We start from the raw sequence: 22973 nt of genomic DNA, 5'->3' as shown, positions 1-22973 counted from the left end.
TGTTATGATGTTATTATGTGTATATATTGGGTTATGATCAGAGGATCCTATGTGCTTATATTGAGTAATGTGATATCCTGCATTATGTTTATGTGATTTATGTTGTGTATTATTTTGAGCTTACTGAGTTAGGATCAGAGGGTCCATCCGAGTTAGGACCAGAGGGTCCATCCGAGTTGTGGGACCGGAGGGTCCCACTGAGACACAATCTCCCCGGGTTGAAAGAATTTCATCCTGAAAGAATTTATATGTGCAACTAAGTTTATTCAAATCTAGAACTGTCTCAAATTTTGACGGTTGTCACAGTCTCCCCCGGTTGAAATAATTTCCTCCCGAAATTCAATTTATGACGTATTGTATTAGAAATCAACTGAATACAATTGCATAGTCTCTTTGATTATTTTGGGTTTATTTCCTCAAAGGAAGATCCCAATTCTTTAGCTATAATCAAATTAGTGTTTCTCAAATTCGAGCTCTACAATCTAGATCGTGAGAAATTTGGTTCATGGAAACATGATCCAACCATGGCGACCTAGTTGAAAAGATTATCTACTTAGATATTATCTAACTTAAAAGAGTGTTATGAGTTTTTCTGAAGCACCAACTATATTGAGTGCTAGGTCCTTATTAATTCGTAGGTCGCATTCTAAATCAACACTAAGTGTAACTTTGCCGCCCAATAAAGAAGATATTGGGAACAATTTGTTCACTTCCGGGTTGGCTACTAAATTTGGAAAATATATATTCCGAAATAAGAAGGGGTAGCACGAATGAAAGGGAAGCGATCAAGGATAAGTTCCTAAAGATACGTACTAAGGGTAGGCAACGAAGTTTTGGTACATCTCAAATGTAAAGGCTATTTAAGTCCTGTCTACCAAAGAAATTACAAAATGGCCAAATATTTCTGAAGCTATATTTACTACTACTGTTACTCTTGTTACAATAAAACCTTATTCGAAGAATAAATATATTTAGAGAGTCATTGTTGCAAATGGAGGCTATGAAAGTTTATGATAAATTAAATCACATTGTGTAGATAACATTTGAGTGTTTAGAAACGATAAGTAATCTCACTATTATCAAAATGTCTTATAATTCCAAGAAAATGAAGATACATGTGTGACAATCAAACGAAGTAGTAAAATAATATAAAGACTAATTAAGGTTAAATGTTTAAGTCATCAATAAGGGAATTTATACATAAATATTGTGATTACTCTTTTGAAAAATTGTCTAATTGTCTAAGTCAAGACAAATACAGTTTAAGAGGAGTCAGGGTATTTATGAAAACAAGTTTGAGAGTTTAGGAATTCACTGGAGATTGCAAAGTAGAATGCTATTTTAAGAAATGAGTAAAAATATACCGATCATTGTAAATAGTGCTTTCTTAATTTAGTGATCCTACAAAAACAATCATTTGAATGATAGATAACCGTAACATTTAAAACTTCTTATGTTTTTAAAGAAAAGAAGAAACATAAGAAAATGTATATTTTTTTTTTCACATATATTTTATGGATTTAGAAAACCGAAAAGAACAAGGTTAGTCACCTTGTGTATTAATTGTAAGGAAAATACAATGAAAATTACATTTTAACTCGAGTTTCCGAATTTAGAACGAAAGAGCAAATGTAAATAAGGATCACTTGTTTATAGTAGATTTCAAAATAAAAACAAAATGTATATGATAAAAGGCGTAATTGAATATATCAAAGTTGACTAATTCAAAATTATGCCTCACAGCGATACACGTATTAATCGCTTAAAACGAAAGGGTAGACTTCTAGTCTGTATGTGTACAAACATGGTACTAAGGGAAGTAAAATAAATAAATACAAAGTTAGACCATGTATTATGTTATTTTTATGGGTGTGCAAGATCTCAAATCAGATAAAGAGCATTAAATAAAGTGCGGGGGAAAGGAATGGAAGGTTGCAGCAATAATGATTGCTATTGTTAAAATTTTAAGAACAATACATATAGGTAGATTTAAAACCAGGTCGTGGTATATTTCAAACCTCAATCTTTAATGTATGTTGATGATTAAATAGACATGTGGAAGTTTAAAGTGTTTAATTGCTAAGTTTTGTTAAAAAAAATCATGAGTTATCTATTAACTTAAACTCCATTTGTGAAAAAGAAAAAACACTACAACTGGTAATTGAAAATCTGACATTTTTGACCTTTTTGAAAGGAGCCCAACAATGGCTAAAGTAGATAAGATAAAGACTCAATATATTTAGATAAATAATTATGCATTGTCGAAAGTGCGTCACTAGAAGTTTAAAAGTGAACACTAAGTTTTGCAATACTGTAAATTTTAGAAACTTTATAGATTATAAAACTAATTTGAAATTAAAATAAACAAATTAGGTTTGTTGGAAATTTAGGAATTAGAGATATCTTATAAGCATGTGTGAAGTAGAAAGTTGTATAAATATCATATTGGATTTCAAGAAAACACATTTAAGTAAAGTATAATGCCTAAATGAGAAAGAGGTCAAAAAAGTCAAAACAAAAGTGGTTTGAAGATTCGATGAAGCTTTTACCCATGTCATGAACATTGATGTCATATATTTAAGTTTTATAGAATAAAGTTTCAACACTTTTATGAAAGCAAATATTTTTAAGTTTTTCGAAAACATGACAAAATGGTAAGCAATGTTGAAAATGGTTTATATGCCCTTAAAAGCACATCTATCCATTGAAATGGATTTGAAATGAAAATGAAATAGCAAGGTTAAAACCAATATTGGTTAAATTGAGTTTTGAAGAAAACTGTTAAGTTAAAGTAACTTGTCAAAAGATTTTAGCGAGATAAATAAAACCAATGAAGTGAAATATCTTTTTGATGGAAGGAAGATTAAGAAGGAACAGGTAGATTAGTGTAGCTGATCGTACCTAAATACTAAGGCGAGTACCGATGTCTTTTATCCAAGATAAAGGACAACAAAATTGTTTGTAAAACGTTTTAGGTCTATATACAGTTCCGTGCTTTTTTTAGGGGCCTCGAGCTAAGTCTCGTAAGTTTTTGTCATAAGGGTAATGGTTTGTGCTTGAATTAGGATATTCGAAGTAAAGATTGTAACATCCTAATTTTCAAGACCAAAAATTTCATTTTTTGACATAACCATTTATAGAAACAGTTTAATACTCCCTCCGTCCCAAAATTATAGTCCATCTTTCCTTTTTGGTTTGTCCCAAAATAATAGTCCATTTCTAAAAATAAATAACATTTTTACCAAAATACCCCCTCATTATTACTTAACCAACTAAGCATTTAATGGAACATTAAATGCAAAATAAGGACAAAACTGTAATTTTATTAAATAAAGTTAGTGGTAATTAATGTTTTTCTTAATATGTGTGTTTTTTGTCTGTGGATAATAATATTAGGACGGAGGGAGTAGAAGACATCATTGAGTTACTTAAATCATAAACCATAGCCCCATGTCTCAAAAACCATATCATCAAAGTGTTGGGTTTTGAGCATTCTAACACTCCTAAGGTGTTCATGCAACCATAAATACCTTGGATCTATGTTTTCTCTATTATACATGCAAACTTGAAGTTTCCAAGGTATTACCCTAACTAGCATATAATCATATGTATTTGCATAACAAAAAACTAGATAGAATATATACCTTTTCTTGTAGTTGATTACTTGGAGCTTTAAGAGCCTAGCACCAATAATGTGAATGCCTCAATTGGAATCACAAATCACCATCAACAACTTGGAAGACTTGAGAGAGAGAGAAGAGAGAGAGAGAAAGATAGAGAGAGAGATATAATTGCTTCATAAAATCGGCCAAGCTTCATACACACACACTAGTGCCAATTTTATGTGCTAAGGACTCCTTTATATAGTATGCATGATTAGGGTAAACCCTAATACCCATGACTTTCCACATTACTTAGGATCCATGGGTTAAAAGCTCCATCGACTATCCATGGACTTCCATGTAGGCTTAACCCATCCTAAATAACATTAGCCCATACTATATGAGTCCATATTTAACTAGTTTCTTTTGATCACTAAATTAATTCCAAATTAATTCTTGATCAATACTAATTAAATAATATGATTTCATATTAATATATTAGAACTTATAATATATTAATAAATCATAAATATCCTTTTCTCATAAGTCTATCCATACAAATTGTTCTGGTGAAGTGCAACCCAAATGGACCATGTCGGGTCGGGTAAAGTACATACCAATTATAGTTTTGGACTTAGACACTAATCCAACAGTCTCCCACTTGGATAAGTCTAATAACTATTATTGAAAGTACGACTTCACAACCCAACTAGCAATCGTAGCTCTTAAAAGCCGCTGTCGAACTCTGAACAAATCAATGACACGTCCATTAGATAAGGGATCATATATTCCTCCATTCTACAAGATATTATATGGACTGAGACATGGATTATAATCATTCCCTCTATCCATTTGTTGTTTCCCGATTTCCGATTTATGACGACCAACTAATTGAAGAAAAAAAATTAGTCCAAGGTTGGCCAAGCACTTAGGGGTGTCATCACTAAATCATCGTGGGGCCCATAGATATCGCTTTTATCCCTCCAAGGGTAAAAGGAATGGATAAACTTCGACTCATATGCTTGCTGTATTTACTCATCAAATCACACACAAACATGTGTTTTATAACACCAACTTACCGGTGCGTTTTCACATAATCAATATGTAACCGACTTGTAGACTGCAACTCATATCTCTCAGTTTGAAGAATATAAGATATTATCGTCATTTCCGCCTCACCAGCTACCTTACATCCTTGAGAGAAACCCTAATCGCCCATTTGAGCTAGAGAGTGAGAGAGAAGCTAATCTTGAGGTTTTTAGTGCATCATTTTAGAAGAAGAGAAGGATATCAAGCAAAGAGCAAGAAGGGGGTTGTTGGATCCAATGATATTTCGTCCAGAGCTCCTGAGGAAGGTAAAAAGTCTACACCTTTATCATTATATTGGCTAGATCTCATGTGTGTGGAGTTTAGGGCTTTTTACCACCTTTTATTTAGGACTTGAGTAGAATGAGTTATCAAGAAGTCTACACCTCAGATCTGGACCTTGTGAGGTCCCTGGAGTCCAAAGGTCCCAACTTTATTCATCCATATGAGGGTTATTGTGCGTGACAAATCATGAAGATCATGTATTGGCATTTTGGAGAAAAAATATCATGCATGGACGTAAAGATCGAAGCTTTACGTGACAATCGAGTCTTGGGATGCTAGATCTAGAGTTTGGAGTGGTAGATTTGCTTTTAAACGTCTGAATGAGAAATTAGATTGCAGGGACTCGCCGAGTCCATGAACTGACTCGACGAGTCGGTTAGGGTTTGTCCCGATGAGCTTGATCATGCGATAACTCGGCGAGTTGGTGGATTAACTCGACGAGTTGAGCTGGACTTTCATGAGACTTCTAAGGAAACGAGGCGACTCGACGAGTTGCATATATGCACTCGACGAGTTGGGGTCAACATGGACTGTTGACTCGAGTTTGACTTCTGTTGACTTTAGGGTTTGGTCAAATATGAGTAATTAAGACCATGGAGGGGTAAAATGGTCTTTCAGCCATTTCAAGAGTTAGAAAGAGAAAGATTAACATTTGGTTATTTATAGTCGTGAATAGAGTATTAATTCGAGATATTTATCCTATGTGATAGGCGGGGTTAATTCGAGATTCGTGTGCGAGGTTACTCATTTGCGTGCTTACAAGGTGAGTCTTCTCACTATACTTACCTGAGTGGTAATTTCTGTGTGACTGGAGGGTCTTTACTGAGATACAGGACCGGAGGGTCCAACCTGAGTTGTTTGACCAGAGGGTCTTATTACCTTATTGACCGGAGGGTCCTATTTGTTTATACTATGATATGTGCCATCATGCATACTGTCTTTGTGACTTATGCTATCATCTCATTATGTGTATATATTGGGTTATGATCAGAGGGTCTTATGTGCTTATATTGAGTAATGTGATATCCTGCATTATGTTTATGTGATTTATGTTGTGTATTATTCTGAGCTTACTGAGTTAGCACCGGAGGGTCCATCCGAGTTAGGACCAGAGGGTCCATCCGAGTTGTGGGACCGGAGGGTCCCACTGAGACACATTGACCAGTGGGTCTTATTGAGTTGTAGCCTCGAGTGGCTAATGAGCTGTGTGTGGTATTTTGGGGAACTCGCTAAGCTTCGCTCTTACCGTGTTATGTGATATGTGTTTCAGGTACTTTTCATGATATCGGGAAGGCGCCGGCTCGATTGTACACACGAGAGAAAGAGTTATGTTTTGAGGATCCTGGATTTTAATCAAACAATTATGGAGAATGTGTTTGTTAAGTTAGATACTTGGGATTTTGAGAAATGTGTTTATGAAAATTATGTGATTTAAAAAAAAATTGTTTGAAAATTTATGGTGTTACACCTGGTAGATAGGATGATGCTATGCTTAGCAGTCTGTATGATTTGTGTTTATTGCTTGATTATGTTCTATGTGTATGTCGACATATGTGGTTGTGGTTGGGTTGAGGCGGTCCTGCTTTGTGTTGAAGGCCAACATACCCGGGGCAGTCCGAATAGACTGTAGGCCTGCGAGGCGCTCCAGTTAGGCCGAAGGCACAACGAGCGGTTTGGATAGGCTATAGGCCCTGCGAGGCGGTCCAGTCATGCTGAAGGCTCGGGAGCGGTTCAGATAGGTTGTAGGCCCTGCGAGGCGGTCCAGTCAGGCTGAAGGCTCATTATACATATTGTTTGATATTATATTGTTGTGGTTTGTATGAGTTGGTATATTGGGGGTAACTCACTAAGCCTTCGAGCTTACATTTATCGATTATTGTTTCAGGTACAGCGGATGACCGCAGGAAGGCGAAGGCGTGACCGTACACTTCCTCACATTTTAAATTGGATTTCTAGGATACTCTGATATGAAACGATTTTTAAAACAAATTTTTAATAACTAATCGTTTTTGAATGATTTAAAAAGTTTTAAATTGGCTTGAATTTTTATGGGTGTTACACCAAGCATTCCAAAAGCAACTAAACACAAGCAAAAGTACACCGCCACCCAACACGGCGGCTGGTGGCGGCAGCCACCACCTCACGGTGGTGGTTATGAGTTTTCTTTTGATTATTCCAACACCGATTACAATTTTACAATGAAAAATCCAAATAACACACACACACTAAGATAAACACACACACAGCCACCCTTGTGGTGGTCGGCGGTGGTACATGGTGGCAGCCACCACCTCACGGTGGTGGTGGTGGTGGCTTTTCTCGTGATTTACGGCCAAACAACCCACACACAACACCCACTCACAGCAGAAACACACACACACACATTTTTGCTTGCAAAGTGGACCCAACCACCTACCAGGTGGCGTTTGACGACGGCATAAGCAACACAAGCAGCAACAGCGGCGGCTGACGGCGGTGGTTATTGCTAGAACGTATCACCGGCGGAAGGGGAAGAATGGTTGAACCGTAAGTGATAGAAACAATGGCAGAAAAGGTTCAGTCTTTCACTGAAGCGAAAAGGAGAAGTCGACGTTGCTGAGGACGGCAGTCGGACATCCGGCGGTGGTTTCCGTCTTCACTGAAGCGATACAACGACCACAGTTCTCCCGTCGTTCTCAAACCATGCGTCCGCGTTCATAGCTCTGACTCCGGTCTCCAGCGGTTCTCTCTCTCTCTCTCACTCACTTGGTTGTTCACAACGTCCGGTGGTGTTTCAATGGCGATTCGGTGGTGCAAGGTGGCGACGAGGAAGCTGGAGGTGGCGGCCAGATAGAGGGGATATAAGGTGGGTTGGCGGCTGACTAAAGGTTCCTAGGGTTAGGGTTTCGGGAGGGTTATATACTCGGTCCCCATGAAACATCACCCCATAATGACAACATTAGCCCCTCCTTCTCCCTTTTCTTTTAAAATGAATCCATAACTTGCCATTTAAACCCTGCCTTCCGAAATCCTTTACAAATCCAGTCCGAAATTTTACCAAGCAGCCCCTCCCTCTACAAATTATTTTCAACTTAGGTCCAGAATTTACTCTTTAGCCCCTGCTTCTATAAATCCTTTCATATTAAGTCTCATACTTACCAAACACCCCTTATCTTCTAAAAATCTTTACAAGATAAATCCCGGAACTTACACTTTTAACCCCAACTTCTAAAATTGTGGCAGTTAACTCCTCGAGACCCACACATTGCTATATTATTATTGATTTTTAGGGTTACTATTCATTTATTAATTGTTTATTGAAAGCCATGGTTAATATTTGTGAAACATGCCACATTGTTACTCTCTCGACGACGATGTGAATGTTGATCAGGTCATGAAAGGTGTTGATCTCGAATACACAAAAACTTGGTGTAAGGTTTATAACATGGACTTGTCAAGCGATATACTTGTTGGAGACATATTGGTCGAGCTAACTCTAGCTAACTGCACTTTCCAAGTTGGTGGGTCTCAAGTTGGTGGGTCTTAATTTGTCTAATAATCATCTGAGACAACAATGGAAACATGACGAATTTATTTTCTCTTGATTTATCTAGAAACGAACTGATTGGGATGATCCCTCCAAGCATTGCAGCTTTGACCTTTTTGACTCATTTGAATTTGTCACACAACAACTTGTCGGGACGAATACCAACAGGAAGGCAACTACAGATCCTGATTGATCAATCAATATATGAAGGGAACAAAGATCTATGTGGACCTCCGTCGCTTAATAATGGTACAAATTGGGAAGACACAACAACAACAACAACATGCAAGAAGAAATTCAAAGAAGCTGAAGAGTCTTATGTAGACATAACATGTGGTTTTGCAACATGGTTTTGTGGTATTATTGGAGTTTTGTTGTTCAAGAAGCAGTGGAGACAGAAGCTTTTCATGTTTTCTGAGGAAACCATGGAAAAGATATATGTATTCGACTAGGAAACATTTGTAACAGTTATGTATATTATCTATTAGTCAGGGTAGTCATCTGTTAATATTTGTATCCACTATTTAACTATTTATAGTGATGATTAATGAGATTACGGGATTCTTTTGGCCAATTCTATTAATGTATCAGAGCACGATCTCTGACCCTCACAACCCTAGCAACCGACGTCCCCTCCCCCCTTCTTCTTCTTCAATCAATCAGCGACACTCTTTCTCCCCTGTATTACATTATCATGATTTCTCTCTCCCCTACTTACTTCTTTAACAATCTCAATGGCCTCTCTTCATCCATCGCTAACAGTAACCAATATCAAGAATTTCATCCCCATTGTCTTGGAGATGGAAAACGGACACTATACCTCCTGGGTGGAATTATTCAAAATCAATTGCCGCGCTTATGATGTTATCGACCACATCATTCCTTCTGAAGCAACTCCATCAAAACCTACAGAGAAAGACAAAGGTGTAGCAGCAGATACAACACTATGGAAGAGACTTCATTCAATCGTTTTACAGTGGATGTACAGTACAATTTCCAATGATCTACTAATTACAATTCTCACCCCAAATACTATTGCAGAAAAAGCTTGGCAAGCTTTGGAAACTATCTTCATTGATAGCAAACCCACAAGGGATCTTTATCTAGAACAAAAACTTTCAACTATCAAGTTGGATTCCTTTCCAAATATGTCAGCATACTGTCAAGAACTCAAAAATCTCTCAGATCAACTTGCAAATGTTGATGCTCCTGTCACTAATGATCGATTGGTTCTACAACTCATAGCCGGTTTGAATGACATTTATGAAAATATTGCAACTCTCCTACAACAATCTACACCACTCCTTGAATTCTATACTGCAAGGTCCAAATCAATTCTGGAAGAGACAAGAAAAGCCAACCAGCACTCGGCGGCCACAGCTCTTACCGCCAACAGCACTGGTGCCACTCCACCTCCGGTCACCACTACTGTTCCTGTCCAGGTACAATCACGCGGTGGCGAACGAAGAGATCCTGATCAGCAAAATCGGACAGGGAACCGTGGCTATTCTGATCACTATGGTCGTGGACGCAACGCTAGCAGGGGTGGTTGGGGGCGTGGTCGGGGACGTGGTCACAGATGTAATTTCTCTAGCTACAATTACGGGTACAACAACTTTCATCCACAACCTTGGTTGAATTGGACTTCACCACATGTTCCATATCCAACGTTACCCACAAACCGCCCCCCACACCGTAGCACACCAGCAGGGATCCTCGTTGCATCGCCTTCTCCAGCATATGTCGCATCAGACTATTCATATACGCCTACCAACATTGAATAGGAAATGCACACAATGACTCTAAATCCGGACCAGCAATGGTATCTTGACTCAGGAGCCACAAATCACATGTCCAACACTACAGGTAACATCTCAAATTATGTTAATAATAGCATACAAAACCATATAGTTGTTGGTAACGGTTTCCAAATACCAATCCATGGCAGTGGTCATACAACCCTTAAATCACCGTATCCACCTTTAAAACTTAACAATATTCTTCATGCACCAAAACTTATCAAAAACCTACTATCTGTCCGTCGTCTTACCACAGATAACCTGATTTCTATTGAATTTGATTCTTTTAGTTTTCTTGTGAAGGATTACCAGACACAGATTCCTATCCTCCGATGTGACAGCACCGGAGAGCTTTATCCACTTTCCTTGCCATCCACCAGAGTTACTAGTCCTTCTACCTTCACTTCTTTATCCCAAGATCTATGGCATCATCGTTTGGGTCACCCGGGATCTTCATTATTGCGTGTTTTAAATAAACAGAAGTCTATTTTTATTTCCAAGTTTTCTAATAAACGTTTATGCCAGTCTTGTGTGTTTGGAAAACATATTAAACTTCCTTTTTATGATTCCATGTCTTCTACTTCTTTACCTTTTGATATCTTGCATAGTGATTTATGGACCTCCCCGATTCATAGTTCGGGAGGCCACCGTTATTATGTCCTATTTTTAGACGACTACACAAACTATTTGTGGACATTTCCATTAACCAATAAATCACATGTATTCTCTGTGTTTCTTAATTTTCACAAGCTCATACAAACACAGTTTGAATGACAGATAAAATCAATTCAGTGTGATAATGGAATGGAATATAATAATCATTCGTTTCGCAATTTTTGTAATCAACATGGAATGATCTTTCGATTCTCTTGCCCACATACCTCCTCTCAAAATGGAAAGGCTGAACGAAAAATACGATCAATCAACAACATCATCCGCACATTACTCACCCATGCTTCTTTACCACCCACTTTCTGGCATCATGCCTTACAAATGGCCACCTACCTTATTAACATTCTCCCTTCTAAAACCAAAAATAACACCACACCCACCTTCCTCCTCTATCATAAACACCCATCTTATACACATCTTCATACTTTTGGATGTCTTTGCTATCCTCTTATCCGATCTACTACCATTCACAAACTAGATAATCGCTCCTCACCGTGTGTTTTCCTTGGATACCCCTCAAATCATAGGGGGTATAAATGCTATGAGCTATCTACCCGCAAAATCATTATCTCTCGTGGTGTTGTGTTTGATGAAACCAAGTTCCCATTTTCCAAAACATACTCCTTACCTCCCTCATATCAGTTTCTTCATACAAATCTTTCATCAGACCTACATACATCCTTTTGGGACTCGGTAACTCCTACTACATCTTTATCACCCTCAACCAAAAATAGAACACCCATACCCCCCTCCTTCTCCACCATCTGATGTCATAACCCAACCAGTTGCTCAACAAACACCTGCAACTCAACTTAGAACCTATATTCGTAGACCAAAAACCAACACCAACACCCCTCATCACCCTCCAATCAACACCTCCACACCTCTTTCTACACATAATATCAAACCCACACAACAACCCCATTCCCAACCTGTTCGAACAATCTAAACACACAGCATGACTGATAATTCAAAGCCAAAACAACTCTTTAACCTACATACCACCACCTCCATTGAACCACTTCCACGGAACCCAATTGAAGCCTTAGCCCAACCTGTTTGGAAACGTGCCATGACTGATGAGTTTAATGTTCTTATTGATAATAATACTTAGGATTTAGTACCTCGTACTTCGACTATCAATATTACTAGGTGCGTATGGATTTTTAAACATAAAACTAAAGCTAACGGTTCCCTTGAAAGATACAAAGCACGTTTGGTTTGTGATGGTAGGTCTCAACAGGTTGGAGTGGATTGTGATGAAACGTTCAGCCCAGTTGTTTAGTCGGCTACTATACGAGCAGTTTTAAGCTTGGCTCTATCCAACGGATGGGACATCAGCCAACTAGACGTTAAAAATGTGTTCTTACATGGTCATCTATCAGAAACAGTTTACATGCACCAACCTATGGGTTTCAGAGACCCGTCACTTCCCTATGATGTTTGCAGATTGAAAAAGTCTTTATATGGTCTAAAACAGGCTCCTCGGTCATGGTACCAACGTTTTACAGATTATGCGGCCACCTTGGGATTTCGACATAGTGCATGTGACCATTCTCTTTTCATCTACCATCATGGTTAGGATACTGCTTATCTTTTACTATATGTTGACGACATCATCCTCACTACCTCGTCACTGACTTTAAAACAGTCTTTTCTCACTTGTTTGTCATCTGAGTTTGCTATGAAGGACCTCGGCCCTCTCACTTACCTCTTAGGTGTATCAGTCAAACGTGATGCAAATGGCTTATTTTTATCGCAACATAAATATGCTCTTAATATCCTTTCACGTGCAAATATGACTCAATGAAATCCGGTCCAAACTCCGGTCGACACAACAGGAAAACTCAGTAACCTGGACGGCGACCTACTTGACGATCCCACCATATATCGCAGCCTAGCAGGAGGTTTACAATACCTAACATTCACTCGTCCAGATATCTCTTATGCAGTACAACAGATATGTATGCACATGCATGCCCCGCATACAAGTCATCTACATGCCTTTAAATGTATTCTCCGATACGTAAAAGGCACAATAACCATGGGAATCTTCATGTGAGCTTCTACTCCGACCACTCTCGTCGCCTACACTAATGCTGATTGGGCTGGTTGCCCAGATACCCGTAGATCGACATCAGGCTATTGCATTTTCCTTGATGACAACCTTCTATCTTGGTCATCAAAACGACAAACTACCATTTCTAGATCTAGCGCAGAGGCTGAATACAGAGGCGTGGCTAATGTTGTTGCAGAAGTTTGTTGGATACGAAACCTTCTCTTGGAAGTAGGACGACCACCCACTCGTACGTCCATAGTTTATTGTGATAATGTTAGTGCAATTTACATGTCCAGTAACCCGATTCAGCATCAACGCACTAAACATATCGAGATTGACATTCATTTTGTTCATGAGAAGGTTCAACAGGGTCATATACGCGTTTTGCATGTTCCATCACGCTACCAACTAGCGGACATATTCACCAAAGGACTACCACGAGTGTTATTTACCGATTTCAGATCAAGTCTAAGCATCCGTCCTCCTCGTCCTGAGACTGAGGGGGTATATTAGACTAGGAAACATCTGTTAATATTTGTATCCACTATTTAACTATTTATAGTGATGATTAATGAGATTACGGGATTCTTTTGGCAAATTATATTAATATGTTGCACTTGTGGTAAGAGATCCAAATATGAAGAGATCGAGGAAGAGAAACCACATGGAGCCTCTGGAATGCAAATACTTATTAATTGTTGTTTTGCTTAATAATACTAGTACTGTGATTTTTTATACTACTATTTGGATTTATATTTGTAATATGGATATTCGTAGATATAAATGTATTTATATTTGGTAGTTATATTTTCCCCTATTATAGGGATTTCTCGTATTGTATAAATATATACATTGTGATTAATGAGAAGGCAGGCAAATTCACTTTGTATTATGGTATCAGAGCAGATCCATACGTAACCCTATTTTTTTTAGCCGCCTTCTCTTCTCCTCTCCTCTTCGCCCCATCATGCCTGATACAGCAGAATCCTCACAAAAATCTCTCTTCCACCCTGCTTTTGGTGTTAATAACATAAAAAACTCATCCCTCTTGTTCTTAATCGTACAGATGGTCAGTATGCATCCTGGAAGGAGCTATTCAACATCCATGTATGTGCATATAACGTCATGGATCACATCAAACCCAAGTCCCCTAGACCTGCTGATATAGACGAACCAACTTGGCTTCATCTTGATGCCATTGTGAAACAATGGATCTTTTCTACTATCTCTACTGATCTTGTTCAGACTGTCATAAAGCTTAGTGCCACCGCTCAAGAACTATGGGATCGACTTGAAGAAATTTTTCAAGACAACAAGGCCACTCGCTCCATCTACCTTGAAGAAGAATTCAATTCCACTCGTCTGGAATCTTTCTCCAACATTCACAACTACTCTTCTCGTCTCAAAAGTCTTTCTGATCAACTGGAAAATATAGGTAATCCCATCTCTGAAACTAAGATGGTACTTCAACTAATTTCTGGTTTGACAAAAGGTGAATACGATATTGTGGCAACCCTCATTCAACAAATTGAACCGTTGCCTAGCTTTAACAAAGCCACTTCTCAACTGATACTTGAAGAAACCCGACACAAGAATCAATCGTCCCACATCCCTCAGGCCCTCATCACCCAGAAATCCACAGAGTCTTCCTCTGATACGAAACCTCCTACATCAGACTCCAATCTTATCGGTCCTAACACAGCTACTCGCGGTGGTCGGGGTACTTATCGGGGACGAGGTGGACGCAGCAACAATCGTGGACGTGGCAGAGGTAGAGGGCGTTTTAACAACTCTGGTCCCTCTTCCTATCAATGGCCTTACCATTGGTATTAATCATGGGCTGTACCCCCTGTCCTTATCCTACTGCAGCCCAAGGCACACAAGTAGGCCTTCTCGGTCCAACTCCACGAGCACCGGTCCACCAACAGCAGCCAGTCGGATCCCAAGCTTATTACATCGGTGAACATGGTGTACCCATGACTCCTACTCAGCTCGATTCCGTCTTCCACACTATGCATTTACGTCCACCGGAGAATTCTTGGTATATGGATACAGGATCTACGTCCCACCTCACCAATGATGCAGGTACTTTATATCCCTTTTCTCCCTTGAGTAAACAACATTCTATCTTGGTTGGAAATGGCACTAATATTCCTATTCTTGGTCAAGGCTCCACCAAACTCTCTTTTCCTAATCATTCTTATTATCTTCGTAACGTTTTCCATGTTCCCAAAATCATCAAAAATCTTGTCTCGGTAAGACAATTTACTCGTGATAACCTTGTTTCAGTCGAATTTGATCCTTTCGGTTTTTTTGTGAACGATTTTATCACGAAGAAAATTCTAACGAGGCACAACAGTACCGGTGATCTTTACCCCTTCTCCTCCAATCATACCAAGTCTTCTTCCTTTTCTCTTCATCTTGTGTCTCCCTCCACCTGGCATAATCGTTTTGGTCATCCCGGCATATCCATTTTTAATTTGCTTAAACCTTATGTTTCTAGTTCTAGTTCTAAGGTTGATCATCACTGTAATGCATGTTCTTTAGGGAAACATTGTCGTTTACCATTCTCGTTATCTCACACTATTACTTTAGCTCCATTTGATATAATTCATGCTGATTTATGGACCTCTCCAATTGAATCTAAACTTGGTCATAAATATTATTTAGTTTTACTTGATGATTTTTCACACTTCATCTGGACATTCCCATTACAAACTAAATCTCAAGTATTCACTATCTACCAACAATTCCATACAAAAATCCAAACCCAATTCAATCGGAACATCCAAACTTTACAATGTGATAACGGTAGAGAGTTTAATAACTCCCCGCTCCAACAATTTTTCCTTAAAACCGGTACAAAGTTTCATTTTACATGCCCTTATACTTCACCACAAAATAGCAAAGCTGAAAGAATAATTCGCACTATTAACAATATGATTCGTACTAGCCTTCTCCAAGCATCTCTACCCCCATTTTTTTGGCATCACGCCCTATCAGTAGCCACATATCTTATTAATATATTACCTTCCACTGCCATTAAAAACAAAACACCAACCAAAATTCTATACCTACGCAAACCCACCTACACTCATTTACGCGCCTTTGGGTGTCTATGTTACCCGAATATTTCCGCCACCACTCAAAATAAACTAACTCCTACATCCATTCCTTCCATCTTTCTTGGTTACCCCGACAATCACTGTGGTTATCTATGCCACACTCTCTCAAATGACAAACCCATCATATCCCGTCACGTTACTTTTGACGAGAATACATTTCCTTACCAAAATCGTTTCTCATATCCCTCATCTTCTTATGACTTTCTCGATAATTCACCACCCTCCCCTTTTCTAAATCCTCTTTATCACATGTCAAATAATACCACTCCACCTTCACAATCGAGTCCCACTTCATCTCATGTTACTCCGTCAAAAAGTTCAACCAACACTCCTGTTGGTTCATCCAATTCATCACCCCCACCAACTAACTCCACGGTTGTTCCTCCTGTCCATTCTCTAATTGCTCCTACATATCCCCTATTGCCAACAGCCCCACGAAATACTATCCACACCCGCTCCCATAGTGGTATTACCAAACCCAATCCTAAATATGCTTTATCCTCTCAATCTATTTCTCCTCTTCCTACCAGTCTTAAGTCCGCTCTCCTTGACCATAATTGGAATTGTGCTATGAAAACTGAGTTTAATGCTTTACTTCACCAAAACACATGGGATTTAGTACCTCGCCCACCTAATGCTAATGTCATTAGTTGTCACTGGATTTGTCGTCATAAGTTCAAATTCGACGGTTCTCTTGAAAGATATAAGGCCAGACTAGTTGTTAATGGTAAGTCTCAGGAGGTTGGTGTTGATTGTGGTGAAACCTTCAGTCTCGTAGTCAAACCTTCCACTATTAGAACAGTTCTCAGTTTGGCCTTGAGCAAAACTTGGTCAATTAATCAACTTGATGTCAAAAACGCTTTTCTTCATGGCACTCTCCAAGAAACAATCTACATGCATCAACCACATGGCTTTGCTGATCCCTCCTATCCGAGTCATGTTTGCAAACTACGTAAGTCTTTGTATGGTTTAAAATAGGCACCACGCGCCTGGTACCAACGGTTCGCCCATTACCTCCCTAGCCTTGGTTTTGTGTGTAGCAAAAGTGATAACTCTCTATTCATCTTACGAAGAAACAATGAGTATGCATATTTATTGGTTTATGTGGACGATATCAATCTTACAACCTCCTCCCTCGCACTCAAAGATGCCATTATCTCTTCTCTTAAGTCGGAGTTTGACATGAATGATTTGGGAAAACTAACATATTTTTTAGGTGTTTCAGTTACTTACTCCAAAGGTGGTATGTTCCTTTCTCAACATAAATATGCTACTGAAATCATCAAACAAGCCAAAATGGAGAATTGTAAACCTGTTGCTACCCCTGCTGACACGAATTCTAAACTCAATGCTTCTATGGGTGAACAGGTCGCTGACCCCTCTGCCTATCATCAACTTACTGGTGCTTTGCAATATTTAACCTTCACGAGAGCTGACATAGCTTATGCGGTTCAACAAATCTGCCTCTTCATGCATGCCCCTAGAGAGCCACATCTTAATGCCTTAAAACGCATTATATGTTATTTGCAGGGAACTAAAGCTCTCGGATTACACTTATACTCATCCAAACCATCTCAAGTCGTTGCTTATACTGATGCAGATTGGGGTGGTTGCCCCGACACTAGACGTTCTACTTCTGGTTATTGTGTGTTCCTCGGTGACAATCTGGTATCTTGGTCTGCTAAACGTCAACCCACATTATCTCGTTCCAGTGCCGAGGCGGAATATAGAGGTGTTGTTAATGTCGTTGCCGAAGCTTGCTGGTTGCGCAATCTTCTTCTTGAACTTCAAACCCCTTTCAAGACGGCTACCTTAGTTTATTGTGATAACGTCTCTGCCGTTTATCTTTCTGGTAACCCGGTGCAGCATCAACGGACAAAGCACATTGAAATGGATATACACTTTGTTCGTGATAAAGTAGCTCTTGGTCATATTAGAGTTCTTCATGTCCCTTCTTCTTACCAATATGCTGATATCTTCACCAAGGGATTACCACGACAATTATTCTTGGATTTTAGATCCAGTTTGAGCATTCGTTCTCCTCCCGCTCCAACTGAGGGAGGCTATTCGTAAATATAATTGTATTTATATTTGGTAGTTATATTTTCCCCTATTATAGGGATTTCTTGTATTGTATAAATATATACATTGTGATTAATGAGAAGGCGGGCAAATTAACTTTGTATCAATGGATATTATAAAATGGTATTGAATTCTTTTGGAATTAAAAAAATAATAATCCATTATCCATGGGTGATAGGATTTCAACTTGAAATGCTCTCTCTCCCCACCTTACATGCTTCTGCTTTCACAACAACGTGCTGCTGCATTTTTCACTTTTCCTCTACATGGCTCCAAGTAAGAGAATCGTTATCGATTTCTTGGTTGAAGATTTTGTGGTTGTGCTTAGAACGCTTGATCCCATGATTATGGGCTCATTATGTTCATCTCATCTTTTGCTTCTTTTGCTTGAAAAGGTTCCAAATCCTCAATTTTGTTTGAAAATTTATTTTTAATTAATGTTGAGTTTTTCTTGTATTTTCGGTTCGAAAAATTAAATATCCTCCTATTTTTTCTTCCTACTCATCCTCCTACGACTTTTAGAAGATAACAATTGTAATCAAAATTTATTAATTTTATTAAATATGACAAGTTAAGTGTGTAGTAAGATGGTAGAAGAAAAAGTATGAGGATATTTGATTTTTCTTTCGGTTCATGTTTGGAGTTAATTATACTTGAAGCACAGTGAGTCTCTAATTTACTGATGTACAGAGCTCTGATATTTTTTTAGGGCTGTAAAATACTTCAATTGAGCTTACATGGAAGTTCATGTATGTATTTTAATTTTTCTGATAGCAGAAAATTATCGTATGTATAATAAAAAGTAAACTAATTAAAAGGAGAATTGACCTAAAATACAATATGAAAATTTAGGCTTAAAGTAAATTCAAGCAGTGGCGGACGCAGACTGTTTTAGTAGGGGTGTCCCTCGTACTTCAAGCGGGTGCACCTAATAGAAAAAAAAAAAAAAAAAAAAAAAAAAAAAAAAAAAAAAAAAATTTACACTGCGTGCCGGAAATTGAGCAGTGGCCCGGGACCCCAAATGCCCCACTAAGGTCCGCCACTGAATTCAATTACGTTGTAATTTGTGTGTCTGTGTGAGTCGCTCACAGTATCCTTGTGTAATGTGTAGTATAACACATGCTAATACGTGAATGCATGTATGTTAATACAGTGCATAAAATACAATATGAAAATTTAGGCTTAACGTTATAAAACCTGTCTTTTATTTGGTTGGAAACATCAACCTTGTTAAAGTCAAATAATAAAAAAAAAATCTTTTTTGCTGCAAGTTAGTTTTGTAAGCCTTTAAAAATCAAAATCAAGTGTGTAGTTTTGTGTTGACTTCAAAGTCTTTGAATGAAAAATTGAGGCCCAAGACATCTACATGTGCTGCGGGGACTACAGGAATATAACTTCATTGACTTCCAAGTCTTCTCTTCAAACCAACCAATAAGTTATAAAATTAATGTTTTAAGCTTTAGTAGGGATAAATAAACGAATGGAACATATTACAAAGATATTTACAAAAGTAAAATATTAGTTCTTTTTTTTTTTAATAAAACAGTTAACAAGGTTCAATGCATTAATATATATATATATATATATATATATATATATATATATATATATATATATATATATATATATATTAAAAGTGGAAAGAAAAAGGAACAGTAATGTTTCCTCTATGTTAGTATTTGGCTGTTTTTTTTCCTAAATGTCAGTATTTGTCCACTTTTTTTTTCTTTTTTGCAGTTTCGTTTCTTTAACATTATTTTATTTACAGTTTCGTCCCTCTGACTTATTATAATTATAACATCAACAAAAGAAAAAATGAAGATTTCAATAGAAAGTGCCATTTAGGAACACCGATGTAGCAAAACCAAACTAGAAACTTCTTACGCTCCAAAGAAAACAAATGTAACAACAATGTTTTGCATGGATTTCAATATTACAAATGTTTACGTTCAAAAACAATTTACATCCAATTAAAATACAATGACCCATGCGGAGCATGGGCTATTACGCTAGTTTAAATAAAATTTGGACAACTTTTAACCATGCTGAGCTATTTGATCCATTAGAAGTAAAGAGTAACCCAAATCAATTCATTTACTCATAAGTTGGTTGGAATTGTCACCTCTAAACAGACTCCATATAATTGCATGAAGAAGTAACTTAGAGGACCAAATGAGGATTAGTTTGTAAAATCTATTCTAACTATATTTTGTTAAGACAATGATGTGGCCGACCAAATCAAATGGAAGGTAAGATGCTAAATAAAAAGCTCATAATTATCTCCTCAGTTGTGATGCTTTTCCCTGTTTTCTACATTGTTTTTTTCTTGATTCACCCCTTTAATAGTTATGATTTTAAGTTTTTCTATAGGCCAAATTTAGTGCATAAAATATAAATTATCTTTGATTTCTCAAAAATGTGAATGCTTGTTTGTCCAATAGTGTGTTTTATTCGATTCACATTTTTTTTTAAATTGTGAGAAATTACAATTGTGTATGCAACGGGGAATAGAGTAGGCCATCATGAACTTATTTTGATCAAGAAAAAAAGAAAATAGCCTAGGACCACAAGAATATTGTGTTTTATTTTGTCATTAATGACTTCCAAGCCTTGAATGGAAATCAGTTGCTCTTCATTTATTGCTTTATATATCAACTATTTTTTCCTCCTAACAACGCATTAATTCCTCTTTAACAACCCACCTTTCTACTTCAGCTCTTCTTTTCCAATCTCTAAATTAACTAACTGAGTTAGGGTTGATAATGGGGAATCCGAGGGGTTTGGGGCTCCATTTCATTTTCATATGTGCTTTTCTGTTTGCAGGAGCTACATATACTACTTGTTTGGGTGATGGAAGTACGAGTCTCGCTGTTTGCTCTGAGAAAGAGCGACTTGCTCTTTTCAAGTTCAAACAGAGCGTCAAAGATTTTTCCGGAATGTTGTCATCATGGGTTGGCAATGATTGTTGCCTGTGGGAAGGAGTCCACTGTGAAGATGCAACTGTTGAGAGACTTCATCTCAGAGGATGTTGGAGATATAAAGAGAGTGAGGATGACTGCTACTTAAGTGGTGAGGAGGTGAATCCTTCTTTAGCAGAGTTGAGCCATCTCAAATCATTGGACTTAAGTGGGAATGATTTTGAAGGAAGTCAGATCCCAAAGTTCTTTAGATCCTTGAAACAACTGACATACCTCAATCTCTCTCATGCTGGTTTTGAAGGTATTATTTCTCCTTATATTGGAAATCTTTCTAATTTAAAGGTTCTTGATCTCAGTTCAAATGGAGGTCTGAAGGCAGATGACATGGCATGGACCTCTGGCCTTTCGTCACTTGAGCATCTCGACTTGAGTGAAGTAGATCTTGGAAGAGCAAAAAACAGGGACATGGTGTTTTACATGATTCCTTCGTTAGAAGTGTTAAGTTTGTCATGGTGTAGTCTTTCCAATGCTGACTTTGGTCCTTTTCTTAATTCGAGTAGAATACTTCCCAACATCAAACACTTGGATCTTAGTGAAAATTCTTTCCAAGGTCCACTCCCTGACTTTTTTCAAAACCTGTCATCCCTAACATTCCTTGATCTTTCATACTTCGATCTTAGCTTGGCATGGAACTTTGCAAACTTGCTAAGCATGATACCTTCTTTATCTGAGCTGCATTTGTCAGGTTGTGGGCTCGATAAGATACATCTATCTTCTCCTCATTTTAATTTCAGTAGACTTTCAAACATCCAACACTTGGTTCTTAGCGAAAATTCAGTTGAAGGTGTATTTCCAACTGTTTTCACAAACATGAGCTCCCTCCTTGTTCTTGACCTCTCAGGAAACTTGTTGAATTCATCGGTTCCTGTTATGCCCAACCTTCTTGATCTTGATCTTTCTGATAACCGGTTTAAGCAGATTAGGGATGTTGGGATCTGGAGACAGTGTCACCTAAAACAATTGCATGCATCGTTCAATCATTTTGAAATAACAATGAAGGACTCACCAAAAAACTTATCAGAGTGCTCCCAATATGCTTTGGAATGGTTGGATTTACGTTCGTGTTCAAATGTTACAATTCCAGAGCCACTTGGAAGACTGCCTAATTTAAGAGGGATAGATCTATCGAGCAGCGGATTGGTTGGCTCAATCCCCGAATCTTTAGGAAGATTAAGATATTTACAAGTGTTGAATCTATCGTGCAACAGATTGACAGGCCCAATCCCTGAATCTCTTGGAAGATTAAGATATTTAGATGTATTAGATCTCTCTGATAACAAGTTAACCGGTCAAATTCCTTCATTCCTTGGGAATCTTTCTAAACTTGACCTTTCTTCTAATCAATTGAATGGGACTATTCCAGCTGCAATTGGGAAACTTGCCAAACTCCATTCTCTAGATTTCTCTAATAATTCTTTAGAAGGAGTAGTTTCTGAACCCCATTTTGCCGACCTTTCAATGTTGAAGTACTTGGATGCTTCTTTTAACACCAAGTTGACATTCAATGTTTCAATTGACTGGATGCCTCCATTTCAGTTGGTAACTCTTCGACTCCGTTCTTGTAATATCACAAACGGATTTCCACAGTGGCTTCGAAATCAAAGGAAACTTTATGAGTTGGTGTTGTCAAATGCTTCAATTTCGGGACCTCTACCCACATGGATGCGGAAGATGCCCATCATTCCTCAGTTAGATCTCTCTCACAACCAACTCAACGGACCTTTAACGAACCTTCCTAATGGGGAAACTTATGGCCTGT

At 38.0% G+C, this 22973-nt stretch overlaps 1 protein-coding gene across 1 annotated transcript; it reads left to right on the top strand.

Moving 5' to 3' along the window:
- Positions 1–8534: 8534 nt before the first annotated feature.
- Positions 8535–8951, top strand: LOC145131896 (leucine-rich repeat receptor-like protein kinase PEPR1). Its single transcript, XM_079066542.1, has one exon. The coding sequence runs from the start codon at positions 8535–8537 to the stop codon at positions 8949–8951; it is 417 nt and encodes a 138-aa protein (XP_078922668.1).
- Positions 8952–22973: the final 14022 nt, after the last annotated feature.

Source organism: Lactuca virosa, chromosome 8 (assembly GCF_052849685.1).
Source record: "Lactuca virosa cultivar CGN04683 chromosome 8, Lactuca_virosa_CGN04683_v6, whole genome shotgun sequence".
NCBI lineage: Eukaryota > Viridiplantae > Streptophyta > Magnoliopsida > Asterales > Asteraceae > Lactuca > Lactuca virosa.
This window is presented reverse-complemented; position numbering and strand designations above follow the sequence as displayed.